Raw genomic sequence first — 16,307 nt, forward strand, 5'->3', positions numbered from 1 at the left:
TAAAGTTACACCTTCTTTCTTTGCGTGAACATTTGGGTGGCGTTATGCAAATCTTCCCACACAGTGATGTAGACATGTGGGGGCGTTTTTAAATGAGGCGTTTTAGGAGGGTGTGGACCAGTTTTAACTTTTATAAAGAATATCTCTTTGGGTTTGAGACTTTAGTCTTTGCAACTTTAGGGATCTTATGCACCAAGAGCTTGTAACACTCCAAAGAGAAAGGAAAAATTGAAATAGCATCATACGAACCCTTTAATTTAAAAATAAATGTAGCTTTTTATTTGTCTAATGTGTGCAGTTATAAATCAGCTAATTCAACTCAACTACATCCTCTTAACTCTTATAAAGGTTTTTGGTCTTTTTTGACCGATTTCATTTTTGTCAGGTTTTTTTTTTTTTTTTTACAAAATGGTTTCATGGTGGTGGTCAAAAATTGCTGACTTTTTTTTAGATATGCAATCTCTACAAAAAAAAAAAAAAAACTGGACTCACTGAGTCTAAGTGGTCATAAAAAAGTCAAACCTTGGCTGTCTGTGGTCAAAATTGCCCGACCATAGGAAATTAATGGGAAAGACCCTAAAGTGAAGCATTTTTAAAAAATGTGTTGAATGAAATCTATACATCAGCCACACTGCTGAACACACAAAAATGAAGGAGCAAGACTGTAAAACATCCAAAGTACAAAAGACCCCACCAACTTTCTAAGCATAAAATCTAGTATTCTTTCACAATAAATGACAATAAAGGTAAAAAATTTTTTTCAAAAGTTGGCAGCAATCTCACCCAAATACATAAAAATGTTCATATTTTCTTTGTTTCAACTTTCAGAAGTATATATTTTTACTGTAGTAAAGTTCCAAAAGTTTGCATATTTGCTTATACAAATGATGTTGAAAGAGAAATGTACACTTAAATTAGAAATGACCAAAAAATCACCTAAAAGTGCAAAATTTCATTGTTACTACGTCAGGGAAGTTAGTGTTGTGACATTCATTTAAACAAAAATGACAGCCAAAGTGTGACCCTTTTTTTAAAAAAGCTTAGGAGGGTTAAAAATGTCAAAATAATAACATTAGAAAATAATATCAGAAAACGGCCTTTTATGGTCTTTGCAGGTATTTGCAGGCTGAATAAACAAATTCCCACAACGGAAAACTATTTTGACAGAGACCACAAGAATATTTGATAAGGAAAAAAATATTAAGAGTTTTCTAAATGCCTACAAATCTGCCTGTCACTAGAAAAACAGACTAAACCATGTGAGTACAGATATCTGAACTAAGGCTTCTGTGGCTTCTGTGATATTTTGGCACAGTATTATTGTTTTCAGGACCCCTTGCGTATTGTGTCTACTGGCCCAAACTGCAAAACCCCCTCTTCAAAACCACTGACCTTGAGCTTTCATAAAGCAGAGGATTTGAAAGTAATTAATATGTTAATTAAACCTGACAGCCTTCCTCTGGTTTAATTCAAGTTTGTATTTATGCTGGTAGAGAGCCCAAATCTTTGTTTATCTTTGAGGGGAGTTTCCTAAACCACTTTCAGCCTTCTGAAAAGTCCGTGACCAATAATTTTATTAACCTTATTTTAATTTAACTTTTTGAAGAGATTTTTAAAAGGACGCATTTGTTTGTTTGTTTTACTTTTAACAGCCAGTGAAGGAAAAAAATTGCTGAAACAATATCAACAATAACACACAAAATCATTAACATTCAGTCCATTATGCAGCTTGCCTCATGGGACATTTTCTGTCAAGAGTTTGACAGCTTTCCCACAAAATACACAATGTCAGAATACAAAGGACACCATACAAAAGCTCTTAGCAGAGATTAGATGAATACAATGCAAGCTTAGGTCAAGAATTTAGCAATTCTATGTGCAAAATTTATTGACCTGATTCATTGCATCAGAACTGATTATGACAAAGAGCCATGACCTAATTCTTGTGGCAGCTAAATAAATGCAGTAATCACCATCCCAAGACTATAGTCAAAGAAAAAGCAGTGCTGACACAATGAAAACTTGTAAACTTGATACCAAGATGACAGCATGTCAGCCTGCAGGGTAAGAAAAAGCTTTAATGCCATTTCCATATGATCTCCATTATGATTTTACAATGTACAAGAGCTCTAGTTCTGCAGGATGTTATGGGAACTTAGGTTATACATTTGGAAAAGTACTGCAAATAATATAAAGTTTAGAATGATATAGACAGTGCATAATTGTTCCATAAATCACCCTTAACAGCAATATTAGTAATGCAACTTTTTGTTCAATGCAATTTTACCTGTGCCATTGACATGTTCAAGTATATGAAGAGTCCTGTGGTCGAAGCAACTTGAAGGACAATCACGATGACCACAACCGCTGTCACCCACAACCTGGATGGCACTTCGAGACGATTTTTGGACTGAACCATGATGAATGAGCTCGATTCGCTACTAACAGACTGTAAATATTCGGAGTTGCCTTCGGATGCGGCGCCATTCCTGTCGAATGACTCCAGCACGCTCTGAGGAGGGGCTGCAGAGTCCATGTCCATCTCTGAAACTATCTAAAGAAGTCTGCTTTTTACCTACCACCACGCACAAGAAGTCCGAGGAGATGAATAGGTTTGAATGACAAGAATATCATCTTATTGGCAAACTGTGGTTCCAGTAAGTCCTTCGAGTTTTAGCGACAATAGGTCGGAGATGTAGCTGTGAAAACACGCTGCCGCGCGGAATAACAGAGTTTGACGATAGACTGGCATACAATATCCGCTCTCCATCCTGCCTTCTCGGTTTTCATTTGACACCGCCTCATTCCTCCCATATTACCTGTATCATGTGCAATACACACTTTTCACTTGCAAGCGCTGTGTAGTAATAAAATAATAAAATAATTAGGCAGAATTAATCAAAATATTGTAGTACACTGACTGTACATCAGCGAGTGAGGGATAGTTAACCCAAAAATGAGAATTCTGTCATAATTTCTTCACCCTCAATTTGTTCCAAACCTGTATGAGTTTCTTTTTCTATTATACACAGGAGAAGATATTTTGAAGAATGTTGGTAACCAAACAGTTGACGGTAGCCATTGACCTGGTATTCCTTTCCATGCTGTGGAAGTAAATGCATGGCTACCATCAACTGTTTGGTTACAACAGTCTTCAAAATACATTCTTTTGTGCTCAACAGAAGAAAGAAACTCATAGGTTTGCAACTTGAGGGTGACTAAATGATGACACAATTTCCATTTTTGAGTGAACTTTCCCTTACGTAAGCAGTTTTAGCACGTAGTACAAGTAGTAGCCTACAAGTATTTTTTATAAATTTACATAAACATATTTAAACCTACATAGGCCTACTTTGTGGAGTAAATATGTATAATATCACATATTTTATGAATAGGCACATTGATTAGGTGAAATGTATTAACCCTGAGAAAAGTCCTTGATATTCATGAAATTATTGATGTTCGTTTTAAAATATATGTTTATCTAGGCTACATCCATCTTGGTTTGTTTATTTATTTATTTATTGAGCATGCAGGTATTTTCATTCTTAGAGGTGTGTTTTGCTGTATTTTGAATGGCAGATGAATGTAACAGCTGTTATTGCAAACACACACTGCTATCTCAAATGCGTTTTAATAACAAATGTGCTTTTTAAATATGTGGTTAGTCTGTGTTTTGCCTTATCTTTAACTAAAACTGTTGTAAAGGCACATTCTTACAACATGTTTGAACTTCTAGGAAATAAGGGGAAACATTTATTCAAATTTATTAAATGGATCATGTTTAACCAAATAAGAAATAAATCCTCAGTATAGTCATTTGGTCTAACAGGAAAGCATGAAGACTGGAATTTATACTTTCACCACTTGTTTGTTTACCAGTCGTTTCCTGCCTCGGTATCAGTAAGCTTATGGTCTGAACATCACTCTTTATAGAAGATGTTTCTAAATCAGAGCTACAAACAACAGAACTACAGGGGAAATTCATGCATAGATTGTGTTTATTTGATTTCCGGTTCATGGAGGATGATTGTATGTCTCTGAAGTTTAGATGATGGGGATGGGAGACAGATGTTTTGATTACTGGAGAGCAGCCAGTGGGTTAGAGCGGCCCCCTGATTCCCCACACCCACATACAACAGATTCACAGGAAGAGCCGAGAACAGCTGGAGAAGGGAAAGTCATAATAACAACTCATTTGCAAAGGGTCGAAAATATTAATTTCCCACTCAATGCAATGATCAACTAAAACCCAACCAGGTTTTTCATATTTTCATTAATGTTTCACTAAGATAATGTGCAGATATTTTAGCGTGAACATATTTTAACATGATACATTCTTCATGGAAAAATATGATAAAAAAAGGATTTGATTTATGGATTCTTCTGTTTTATCTTCGGATTTGACTTATGGATCCCCAAAAACGAATACGTCATGACGCAAGTCACGCAACACGTTCAATGAGTTGTGTTTCTGGGATGGCTCCCATCAAAATAAAACATATCGTCTCGTTTACATCACAGGTAAATATCTGATCGAAATGTCATGTTAACAGTTAGACAATAATGAATAAATCTAACTCTGACTCCATTTTGATAACTTTCATGAACATTACGTAATGATGATTTATATAAACTATTCTAGCACCTGTAACAGTTACAATATATACAAATATAACTTATATGAATAAAAGTTACTTATTTTTAACTACTTTAATGTGCATTACGTGAAGCTTAGCATGTTATAACTTTATGAATGTGCATTACATGATGCTTAGCATGTTTTTAAGTAGTGTAATAATGTTTCTAAATCTGATTAATGAAAGTAATTAAAGTGTTACCTCTAATAACCTTCTCTCTTGCATGACTGAATTGCAGGATAGTAAGAATGGTGTGAATAATCTGTGTGAAGACAGTAACAGCAGCAGACCGTGGTTGTGCAGTGTCCAGGACTGCAATGGAGTCCTCAGTGTGGAATTACAGATGGAGCGAGCATCTGCTGTAGGATTCATAAAATTCACCTACTATTATCTGATATGTATTCTTGGCGTATTAATGTTCACGATATTCCTGTCTTTCTTTGTAAAGACAACTGTGGCTCTGCGTTCATTCAGGTTGATGTCGGCCGCTCCTCCTGGTCATCAGACCATCCTTATGTCACCCTGCTGCCCACTGCAACACTCATGAGTCCAGTGGACTCGAAACAGGGCACTGGCCATCAAAATGTGAGCATGTTTAAAAAAGGTATAAAGCATGCAAATCCCTCACCTTTGCTACAAACTCAACCCTCTGCTATTCCTCACTTAGAGGTCGCATTTGTGATTCTCTGTGGTCAAAACAGACTAAAGACATTTTTTTGAATGAATGCTCTAAATTTTATTTCAATAATATTTTTACTGTAATATTTTGTATTTTGAGTGGATTTCATAGTACTAAACAATATTCATTTCTAAATGATGCATCATTTATTTCTATATAAAATAATGTAAATACTAGAAAAGATTTCATTAATGCAAAATTTAAGTTAAAAATAGGATACATTTATGTAATATCCAAACATGCAAGGCATTTGATATATATTTAGATATTTTCAAATACTACTGCATCAAGACTGATTAGTCAAAAAACTATATGTATTTTTGTACGTTTTTGTTTTTCCCATTCATTTCCTGTCATTTTTTACTGTGAAGATCACAAGTGTAACTGTTTTTTAAAGACCATTTAGCCTTTTCTAATCATGTCCACCTTGTTTTGTTCATAATGCAAGTGTGTAAGATTTAATTGTGTTCATTGGCATTGAAAGACTGAGGTAATGATTTAAATGTGTCCATGTCCAGTTGATTTTCTCCCTCAGGCTGCTGAGGAGAGCTGGAACAGACTGCGAGTCACCTGCACTCAGCCTTTCAACAAACGGTCACAGTTTGGTCTGTCCTTTCTGCGCATCCGCACCATGGAAGACGAGGCCGAATATTCCTCAGTGCAACATGAAGATACTGCTGCTGAAAATCTGGTGAGAGATTTGATGTTTTTTTTTTTAATTGTTGTGTTTAAAACAATCTGCCTTTACTTATACCATATATCCAGCAGCACAGCAACTTGTTTAATTGGGTTTAATTGTTAGGAACTGTTTCACAGTGCACACCAGAAAAGATGACATCCGTGATGGAGTGGCTTTCCAGTCCAGCTATCCAAAACACATTTTTTGGGCGAATCACAGGGTGTGTGTCTGACACTTAGTCTTTATTTCAAAGCTAGATTTGTAGTAGCATGATATTCAGAAGGCACTCTCTACTCGCTTTCAGGGATGTCTCCTCAGATCGCCAAAGGAATGCTGGGAGTTTGAGTCGGACAGAGCGCATGGTCAAAGCTGCCCACTCTAACAGACGCTCCTTGTCAACATCCCCCTGCAGTACTACATCCAGCACAACACCTCCGAGAGAAGATAACGTGAAATCCCCACCAGGCAATTTGTCTTTTGGACACCACACAGACAGAGTGGAAAAATTAATGCTTTTTATAATACTAATGTTGTTTCTGTCTTTACGGGCCGAATTAGGTGGATTTAGGACTTCCGGTGACCAACTAAAGGCCCCTCAAGAGCAAAGGAAGAAGTCAAAGGCACGGTATGAATTGAGAAAAAAAGTCTGATTTGAAGGATAGACAGATTGAGGTCTGCAGAGTTTTGTTTTGATTCTGACCACAAAAAGCACATTTGACAGTTTTTAAACCTTTGAAATTACTCAGTTTATATATTTGATATTATTATTTAATAAAAAAATAAAAACAGTAATATTGTGAAATACTACAATTAAAATAACGGTTTTCTAGTTGAATGCGTTTTGAAATGTATTTAATGGCAAAGCTGAATTTTCAGCATCATTACTCCAGTCTTCAGTGTCACATGATTTCTTATTATTATCAATGTTGAAAACAGTTCTACTGTTTAATATTTTTATGGATACTGTGATACATATTTTTCAGGATTCTCAGATAAATAGAAAGTTCAAAAGAAGAGCATTTATTTGAAATATATATATTTTTTGTAACAGTATTACTGTTTTTTATCACTTTTTCTCAGTTTAATCCATCGTTGTTGAACAAAAGTATTAATTTCTTTAAACCTTTTAACAATAATATTTTTATTTATATTTATTTATACAGTGGTGTTTACAACAGTGTCAGGATTTAAAAAACAACAACAAAAACATTATTTAAATGTATATGATATTAATTTGTTTAGACTAGAGTTATATTTAATGTAACAAAAACATGTTTTTCCATTGGAGAACTTTTGAAACAATCTAAAATTATGATGCATAACATGATCGTCAGGTTTTACACAAATTTATAGAGGTTATGCAGCTTGGGTGCTGATTTTATTAAAGCAAAAGAAGGAACAAAAATATTAAAACAAGAATGCTAATAATTAGTTAATTATTGTTAATAATTAGTGCACAATTTTCCACACCACAATCTGTCAAGCACATCTTACCAGCAAACATACACTCGTTCACATCCTTCTCCTCACTCACTGAGGCAGAAGTCTCCAAACTCATGTAGCGAATCAGCTCATGGGGAAATATGAATAATTAATCATAACTAGTTATAATTAATTATAAATATTTAGATCCGCTGTATTTTCTTTTAAAAAAACAACTAACACTTGCTTCTCTTATCTTTTTGCATTCTGTCTATTTGTTTTCTTTTTATTTATTATACGATTATAATTCTGACTTTCTGAATTTTTGATCAAATTTCTTAAATGAGAAAAGTGCAAAATACATTTTTTCACTAGTGGTCCCAGACTTTGTGGACTCTTTTGTATATATCTATAACTAAATCTATAACTCTATAATCTTTATATACCTGTGTATTTTGTATTCAATGGTGGTCATTCAGGCAGAGCCTTATAAACAGTGGCGCTCCACGGAAGAGATCCAGACCTACAGCTTCCACCCATGAACCCAGCTCAACGAGCCCACACAGAAGTGCCCACCAGGCTCCACAGGGCTCTCCTGAGACGAGATGTCCTCTTTGTGGAGGTAATGTGATTGTGTAGATCAGCAGCCCACTGTGGCTCATAATTTACTGCTCACAAGCTCTTCTTCTATTCCTTTTGCTTTATGTCCACATAGAATCCTTCAGTCCTGATTATCTGCCTTTCCATGCTTCCACCTGCCTGGATTCTGATTCAGCGGAGCTCATGGGAGTCAGGGAAACAGAGGTCATGAGCTCACTGTACTCATCTGCTTTTGGCTCTGGAGCAGATGAGCATATGGTTTCATGTCCTCTTTGCTCCTTCCGATTCCCCCCAGACCGTATCCAGCAGCACGCCAGCACCTATGGCGACACGGTAGAGCCAGGAACTGTGAGGCTGAACTGAGAGAAGAGCACTGTGGTCTCGGAAACCTTCTCAGAATAGCAACATACAAATAGAAATCGGGTATCCAAGGCTTTGGGCAAAACGGTGTTCAGTAAACATTGTGTATCCTACTGGCTTATGAATTTTGGAGAATACAGATGCCTCCCTAAAAAGACTGTTTTTTTATTGTTTTTAGAGGGAATTTATAACATTGGTCATTATGAAATGTTTGACTGGCAAACATGTTTTGGCTGTAAATATGTTTGTCGTCTTATCTGCTTTTCACTCTCTTTGTGATATCAATTAGAATGTTAAATTAAACCATTGTTTGTAATTGCTTACAACATCTTGTCATAAATATAAAATATATTATTTAGAAAGTTCAGATTTGTCATTTTACTCACTTTTTCAACAACAAAAATAAATACATCTTTTTGGTTTAAAAGTGATTACATATACAATACTGTTTAAATGTTAAGTCTCTTATGATCATCATAGCTGCATTTATTTGATCAAAAATACAGTAAAAACAGTAATACTTTGAAATATTATTAAAATTTAAACTGAATATGTTATAAAATGTAGTTTATTCCTGTGATAGCAAAGCTGAATTTTCATCTGCAATTTCTTCAGTTTTGAATCCTTCAGAAATCATTCTAATATGCTGATTTGGTGCTCAAAAATATTATTATTATTATCAATGTTGAAAATGGACGAGCTGCTTATTATTATTGTGGAAACTGGTAAAATTTTTCAGAATTCTTTGATGAATAGAAAGTTCAAATGAACAGCTTTTATTTGAAATCGAAATCTTTTGTAACATTTAAAAAAAATTTGATCAATTTAATGTGTCTTTCTGAATGAAAGTATTAATTTTTTTATAATATTTCCTAGGGCTGGGTTTTGACACAAATTTCAAGATTCGATTCGATTCTCATTCACAAGCTTGCGATTCGATTCGATTCAATATCGATTATTTTGGATATATATCAGGTACAGTAGGCTACATGCCAAATTTTCTCAAGGAAAAAAAATCAACTAATGCTGTAAAATATATAAGAGTCAGTTGGTACTACATTACTATAAGGTTAAAATTGACTTAATATACTTAATGAAGTTTTTAAAATACTAAAGTTACAATTACATAATAATATTTCTACTTCAATTAATTTGTTTGAAATATAAACATAATGGTGGCTGTCATAAAAACTTGATGGATTTATTCAAACATAAATAAACATTAAAGAACAGTAGAATGTATAATGAATATGTTATATGGTGCATATATTTAGCAAAATACCCCTCTTTACAGAAAACTGTTTTTTTCTATCTGACTAATGAGTTTATGGTCACCAAATATGTTTTTCTGAGGTAAATGTGACGTTACGTCTTATTGCGATTTATTGGATGGGATGTGCGCTTCAACGTTCAGTCCATTAACTGAAAACAGGCTACTGAGGCTAGACAAATCGATTCTTGGGATTTAAGAATCGATATCGTTCCGTAAAAATGAGAATCGATTAATATCGAGATATCGATATTTTTTACCCAGCCCTAATATTTCCTGATCACAAGCTTTTTAACTAGTGCATGAGTCAGGAAAAAACGCAATAAATATTTTCCTTTTTAAATAAAAAAGAAATATGTTTTTATCATTTATTTTAATAATTTATGTTATTAATTTTCAATTATAGCCTGAAACGCACACACACTGACCCTGTGTCATGGGGCCAGCCTTATTGTTGAGGCCTGATGTTAACAGAGGTGTTGAAAGGATCAAGTGCACTGCACTGATGGGGGAGTGGAAATTCAGAAGTCCTTAGTGAGCTCTAATGGGATGCAACAAAATAAAATTACGGTTTTTAATTGGTCGTATCCTTTGGGGAATTGTAGCTGTTATTTGGTTCAGAATGAAATCATTCACCCGTGTTTTTTGACTCCTCAGTGGTGGCAGACCAGTGGACTCGCTTAACTAGTGTCTTAATCACTCTTCTCAGATCAGGATTAGAGCCTCATAAAACAGCGTTACTTTTGAATTTTTTTAGAGGCTTTTGGAGCGGCTTTGTTTGCTTTTTGGACATCCAGTGAATATGTAGGACATCCATTGATACAATCTCACTGTAATATTTATATCCTTAGTGTGTCCGATGATGGAAAACCTCACGGTAAGAAATATGCATTGTTCCTTTTGAAAAATTATTTTGTGAATTTATTTTGTAAGCATGTATCAAGTCTTTGGAATTGACTATTTTTCAGACCTGATATTTAAGGCACTACAAAATTAGTAGTGTATTTTTCTAATCTATTAAATTTTTTCCATTTTGTTGTCACAAATTTTATCAGCATAATATATTGGGTAAAAAGTAAAAAATGTGTGTAGTGTATTTCATTAGTGACATAAAATGACAAAACAAAACCTTGCCACATATATATATATATATATATAAAATATCTCACATAACTAGAAAAATATATGTTTATTAAAATAAAAAGAAAAATGACTTTTGAGTCATTGTAATTTCCATGACTTTTTCAATATAGAAATCAAAAATTCCTTCCTATATTTTAAGACCATGAGAATATCCTGTTTCTTAAATTAAAATGGCAGTTGTTAAAGCAACCAGTTAAAGAAATATGCTAAGCAAATCTTGATTTTTAGCCGATTTGTCAAAAGTTTGTTTTCTCTCTCTCTTTTAAAATGATTTTAATGCATCGTGTGGCCCTCTTGGAGGTGTGTTGAGGCCCCCTAGTTTCCTACATGATGTTGAATCCCAAATTTTCAATATGGACTCTTCAATATGGATATTCAACATTTGGGCCACACTTCTTGATCTTTTATTTTAAATTAATGTATGTATAATGTGTGGCATTGCATAGTGCTTTAGTTTTTGGAAAATCAGACAGTGTTTGAAGCAGTGAAATGGTACAAGAAACAATATGTGAGATGATATATAAGAGTTTATTCAAACAGATGCCTAGACATCAGTCTTGTATTCCTGTGTTACAGATATTTTGGTGTTGCTGTGTATTAAAATGATTTTTATGTCCCCTATGAACAGCCAGAACAATGGCGCAAGATTGTGAACAAGAAGTTTCGCTTCCCTGCGGAGCTCCTCGGGGCCATCCGAGAGGGCAACGTGAACATGGTCTCTTCGCTGCTGAAGATGGGTGACGGCATCATGCGCCAGCTGGACGACTCTGAGGACAGGCTATGGAGAGAAGCGCTGAACTTGTCCATCCGACTGGGCAACGAGGACACCATGGACACCCTTCTCCAAGGGGTCAAGTTAGACTTCTGGCAGATTCACGAAGCTCTTCTGGTGGCTGTGGACACCAACCAGCTTCGAGTGGTCAAACGCCTCCTGGACCGGCTTGATCTCGAGAAGGGAAACAAGATGGATGTGCGCTCTTTCTCAATGGACATTTTTGACCACTCCATTGATGATTCCTAGTTTGCGCCTGGACTGAAACCACTGACACTGGCCTGTCAGAAGGATCTGTATGACATTGTGACAATGCTCAATCAGAAAGGTCACGAAATTCATTGGCCGCATAAAATCTCATGCACCTGTCTGGAGTGCAGGAATGGACGGCAATATGATTTGCTCAAGTTCTCATTGTCTCGTATCAACACCTACCAAGGAATTGCCAGCCGCGCTTACCTGTCCATCACCGCAGAAGATGCCATGCTCAGTGCCTTTCGACTCAGCCAGGATCTCCGCAAGCTGTCTAAAAAGGAACCTGAATTTAAGGTTGAGTAAAGCTTCACTTCTTATTACTATTTGCAAATCAAAGTCATGCAGTCCAAAAAACATTACTAAAATGTTAGAATCTGGCATATTTTTCTCAGCCACTGTCTCATTTGCTTCATTCAGCCTCAGTATCTTGCCCTGGAGCAGTTGTGCCAGGAGTTTGCCGTGGAGCTGCTTGGAATGTGCCGGAACCAAAGTGAGGTCACCACCATCCTGAACAGCCTTGGGGATCAGGATGAGGACAGCGAGGACGAGCTGGACCAGCAGGCGTTCGAGGAGGGCATTCCAAACCTGGCTCGCTTAAGGCTTGCCGTCAACTATAATCAAAAACAAGTAGGACCCCAAGCTTTAACCCCTCAAAACAAGAAAAAAATGCATTGCTATTTAATGCTTTAGCTAACCATTGTTTGTACTTCAGTTTGTAGCCCAACCAATCTGCAAGCAAGTACTCTCCTCCATCTGGTGTGGGAACCTTTCAGGCTGGAGGGGCAGCAGAACAGCCTGGAAGCTCCTGGTGTCTTCTGGGATCTTCCTGACCATGCCTATCCTTTGCCTCTTCTACTGGATCGCACCAAAGTCAAAGGTTTTTGCCTTCTACAAAAGCTTTCTACACTGTAAAATGATTTCTGCTGCTTGGTTAATTTACTTAAGGAATAGTTCACCCAAAAATGCAGAAGATTTACTCACTATCAGGCCATCCTAGATGTAGTTGAGTTTGTTTCTTCATCAGAACAGATTTGGAGAAATTTAGCATTACATCACTAGCTCACCAAAGGGTCCTCTGAATTGAATGGGTGCTGTCAGCGTGAGAGTCCAAACAGCTGATAAAAACATCACAATAATCCACAAGTAATCCACATGACTCCTTCAATTAATATCTTGTGAAGCAAAAAGATGCATGTTTGTAAAATACAAATCCATCATGAAGTTTTTTTTTTACCTTCTAAAGTCCTCTATCCATAATATTGCTTTCTCCAGTGAAAAGCCCATCTTGTCTGAATCAGGAGAGAAATATGCACAGATCAAGCAGCATTTACAGTATAAGTGAAAACAGTCCAAAACATTTCTAAACAAATATGTGGATTTTGATGTGAGAGAGCAACAGGGGATGGACTTTTTCACTAGAAGCATTATTATGGATTATGGGTTCACATTTTGACCAGAATTGACAGTTTAAAGTTAAAATGGCTTCATGATGGTTATGGATTAGGTTGTGGGTGGCTATAATAATTAAATTTAGAATGCATGTATGTTGCTCCATAAGGTTAGAGCAATAGCTTTAATAACAGTGACAGTGCAGTTACAAGAAACTTCATGCTTGTTCATTACAAACGATTGCTATGTTAACTACAGAAGCTTTTTAATCACAAAAACAATGAAGAGTTCCATACTATTCACTTTTAATACGTAATTGTGTAAAGTATTGATGAAGGTTGGGTAGACTTTACCTAATTTCTTTGTGTGCTGTACTGTAGCTGTCTAATGTAGGCAGTCTTTGCTTAACACATTGAAAGAAATCTATCCAAACAAATTGAGTGCAAATTGTTTCCTCAATTTCAGTTTCCTCAAATTTGGTTTCAATTCTAGTCAGTTCTATAGGTTTGATTTTACAGACTTTCTTCTATCCACTCATTCTCCAAAACGCTTTAGGTGGCTAGGATGCTGGAATCTTTTCCAGGGAAACACCCTGGACAGATGGTCCACCACAGGACTATTCTAGCAGACATTTTTTCTAAGAAGTGAACCATCTGTTTTTTTTCTCAGTTGGGGAAGACTCGGAGGATCCCAGTGATTAAATTCCTTCTCCATTCGGCTTCATATATGTGGTTCCTGATCACGCTTCTGGGGGAATCCATTGCCTTTGAAATGTTCACTTGTTCTATATTCCTTGTAATAAATGGAAATGGGTTATCTTACATATTGCAGACAAACTACTGTTCAAATTTTGGAGTCGGCAAGATTAACACTTTTAGTAATACAAAGTGTTGCATTAATTTGATCAAAACCAGAAAATACTTTTACATTGATTAGAAAACAGTATTTCACAATATTACTGTTTTGCTGTATTTCTTACCAACCTCAAACCTTTGAACAGCGGTCTATTTTTAAGTGTGCCTTACATGACCAAATACTTTTTGGCTCCATTGTATATACACTGTATAACTTACTTTGAGAGAAGCATTCTGGTTATTTGGACCTCTGAAACTGTAAATTAATTTGTAAATCATGTAGATTAAATAATTGTAGATATCACGTCATTAATAAAATCCATAGAGCACCATTTCACAATATTGTACTCATAATAAATATGCAATGTAAAAAGTCATCATAATAGAAATTAATTCCTATTAAAGCAGTAATTTAATCATTTGAACTCCATATAAAAACCCAGAATACATAGATGGAGAGATGGATAAAGAAATGTATGAGAGCACATTTATCGCCCCAGAGACCATATATACAGTGGGTACGGAAAGTATTCAGACCCCCTTAAATTTTTCACTCTTTGTGTGAGCCTCAACAGCGCGACCTTCATAGCAGAAATACACCATCCATTATCAGTCGCCGTTTACATTGAATGTAGGCTAATAAAGTTAGAAGAATCATTCTCGTGTTTCGATGCGTCGCTGGTTATTTTTTTTGACACTTGTGTTTTAATCAGGCTAGTTGTCCGGTCGGGAAAGTTAAAAAAAACATTTTAAACAAGCTAGAAGGCTGATCAGCTGTAGGTTCGACCTATATTATTATTATTGAGAACATTAAGGTAGTTTGACCTGTATTCTGCTACTGCGTTTCTCTCTGATGATGCAGTAAACTTACCTCAGGGGAGAAAAAAAAAAACCTTCGGTCTGTCCAATGATTGTAAACAGTCATTAGGTCCGTCAGACTTGAGATATTTTAGCAGTAATGTGACCAAAAATATTTAAGACCCATCGAATCTGAATTTAAGACATTTTAAGGCCTTTTATTAGGAAAACGTTATTTAAGACTTTAAGGACCCGCGGACATCCTGAATTAATTACAGAATTTTCATTTTTGGGTAAACTATCCCTTTAAGATACATCTCAAATATTTTTTAGTTTAAAGCGTGCTCACCGCATTGGTCTCCACTCGCTTCATGAAGAGATCAGGGATCCAGAGGGCATAAAACAGATCTCTAGCTCGCTGTTCCTCTTTACCAGTATTCTTTTTAAGCTCTAGGAAGTCAAAAATGTCAAAATGCCAGGGCTCCAGGTACATAGCAAAAGCTCCTGGTCTCTGAGTGAGGAGGAGAGAGAATGTCAGTTTTACAAGCCAAACTTAAACCACCTCCTGAAAATCATATGCAAAACACCTTACCTTATTTCCTCCTTGGTCCACATAGCGTGCTGTGTTGTTGTAGACACGGAGCATAGGAACCAGGCCATTTGAGTTGCCATTAGTCTAAAATAAAAAAACAATAAATTAACCCAACTGCTAAGCATAATACCAGTAAATCTAAAGCTGAGGATGGAGAAAACTCACCCCTGCAATGTAGCTTCCAGTAGCTCTAATGCAGCTCACTGCCACCCCGATACCTCCGGCAGACTTAGAAATGAGGGCACACTGCTTCAGGGTGTCATAGATCCCCTCAATACTGTCATCTTTCATAGCAAGCAGGAAGCAACTAGACATTTGACAAAACAAAATTGCTTGTATTATACATTATGCACAGAAGTCTATTGACTTTGCTAACACCAAAGTCAGGCCTTGGCAAAAAAACCACTGCCCTCTTGTGTCTGATTGCTGTATAGTGATTGTTTGTTTTCCTACCTGGAGAGCTGTGGCCGGTTGGTGCCGGCATTGAAGAGTGTAGGAGAAGCGTGAGTGAACCACTTCTCAGAGAGCAGATTGTAGGTTTCTATAGCTGCCGCAATGTCCTCCTTATGGATTCCCACGGACACTCTCATCAGCATGTGTTGTGGCCGCTCAGCGACTGAAAACAAAGTGGTCAAGATGTCACAGGAACATTTTTGCATTTCCATCATTCACGTCTTTGCTCTTCTTCCACTCACTTGCATTTGCTTCATTAAAATTGTCATCTACCTCTCCCATTTTCGTCTTTACTATATAGTGTTCTATTGCTCCATTACTTCCTCATCCTCTCCGTTTTGTTGTCTCGACTGGACTGACTTACCCTTCCCATTGATCTTTAGCAGATAGGAGCGCTCCAA

The 16,307-nt window shown here is 36.2% G+C and overlaps 3 protein-coding genes across 5 annotated transcripts in view; 1 reads left to right on the plus strand and 2 right to left on the minus strand.

The window, feature by feature from the left end:
* The window catches only part of LOC107733515 (tumor necrosis factor ligand superfamily member 10-like), a 10,999-nt gene extending 5,924 nt beyond the window's left edge, over positions 1–5,075 (minus strand). Inside the window, exons 1-2 of one of the 2 annotated variants that reach the window (XM_016545167.1) lie at positions 5,064–5,075; positions 2,288–2,664 (exon numbers count right to left, since the gene is read on the minus strand). In XM_016545167.1, coding sequence (XP_016400653.1) covers positions 2,288–2,542 — 255 coding nt within the window. In that variant the 5' untranslated portion in view covers positions 2,543–2,664; positions 5,064–5,075. Of the gene's footprint in view, positions 1–2,287; positions 2,943–5,063 lie in introns of those variants that run through there. The other variant, XM_016545166.1, reaches the window with a different exon arrangement.
* LOC107733514 (short transient receptor potential channel 2-like) lies at positions 4,414–12,934 on the plus strand. Of its 2 annotated transcripts, XM_016545165.1 has the most exons (13): positions 4,414–4,524; positions 4,879–5,038; positions 5,089–5,244; positions 5,838–6,010; positions 6,136–6,218; positions 6,303–6,463; positions 6,557–6,623; positions 7,900–8,042; positions 8,136–8,443; positions 10,502–10,527; positions 11,422–12,114; positions 12,238–12,447; positions 12,533–12,934. In XM_016545165.1, the coding sequence occupies exons 1-9, from the start codon at positions 4,462–4,464 to the stop codon at positions 8,381–8,383; spliced, it is 1,254 nt and encodes a 417-aa protein (XP_016400651.1). In that variant the 5' UTR covers positions 4,414–4,461; the 3' UTR covers positions 8,384–8,443; positions 10,502–10,527; positions 11,422–12,114; positions 12,238–12,447; positions 12,533–12,934. The 2 variants fall into 2 exon arrangements, with proteins under 2 accessions (XP_016400651.1, XP_016400650.1); XM_016545164.1 differs by lacking the exons at positions 10,502–10,527; positions 11,422–12,114; positions 12,238–12,447; positions 12,533–12,934 and having other exon boundaries at positions 4,879–5,001; positions 5,115–5,244; positions 8,136–8,514.
* Positions 12,935–15,195: 2,261 nt separating this feature from the next.
* LOC107733483 (ribonucleoside-diphosphate reductase large subunit-like) lies at positions 15,196–16,301 on the minus strand. The gene is made up of 5 exons (XM_016545114.1): positions 16,271–16,301; positions 15,907–16,069; positions 15,619–15,760; positions 15,454–15,537; positions 15,196–15,372 (listed from the first exon to the last, which is right to left on the minus strand). Exons 2-5 carry the CDS (start codon positions 16,047–16,049, stop codon positions 15,196–15,198), a joined length of 546 nt encoding a protein of 181 aa, XP_016400600.1. The 5' UTR covers positions 16,050–16,069; positions 16,271–16,301.
* Positions 16,302–16,307: the final 6 nt, after the last annotated feature.

The sequence above is a fragment of the Sinocyclocheilus rhinocerous genome, unplaced genomic scaffold (genome assembly GCF_001515625.1).
Source record: "Sinocyclocheilus rhinocerous isolate Xijiao unplaced genomic scaffold, SAMN03320098_v1.1 scaffold69, whole genome shotgun sequence".
Classification (NCBI taxonomy): Eukaryota; Metazoa; Chordata; class Actinopteri; order Cypriniformes; family Cyprinidae; genus Sinocyclocheilus; species Sinocyclocheilus rhinocerous.

What these genes read in the sequence shown, in the direction of transcription:
- LOC107733483 (XM_016545114.1), bottom strand. Translation starts at nt 16,049, where the DNA reads ATGCTGATGAGAGTGTCCGTGGGAATCCATAAGGAGGACATTGCGGCA. An exon ending in CTGGAAGCTACATTGCAGGG is followed by an intron (nt 15,538 to 15,618) that starts GTGAGTTTTCTC and finishes TTTTTATTTTAG; the next exon opens with ACTAATGGCAACTCAAATGG. An exon ending in TGGACCAAGGAGGAAATAAG is followed by an intron (nt 15,373 to 15,453) that starts GTAAGGTGTTTT and finishes CTCCTCACTCAG; the next exon opens with AGACCAGGAGCTTTTGCTAT.
- LOC107733514 (XM_016545165.1), top strand. Translation starts at nt 4,462, where the DNA reads ATGAGTTGTGTTTCTGGGATGGCTCCCATCAAAATAAAACATATCGTC. An exon ending in TGTGAGCATGTTTAAAAAAG is followed by an intron (nt 5,245 to 5,837) that starts GTATAAAGCATG and finishes GTCCATGTCCAG; the next exon opens with TTGATTTTCTCCCTCAGGCT. An exon ending in GAGATGTCCTCTTTGTGGAG is followed by an intron (nt 8,043 to 8,135) that starts GTAATGTGATTG and finishes ATGTCCACATAG; the next exon opens with AATCCTTCAGTCCTGATTAT.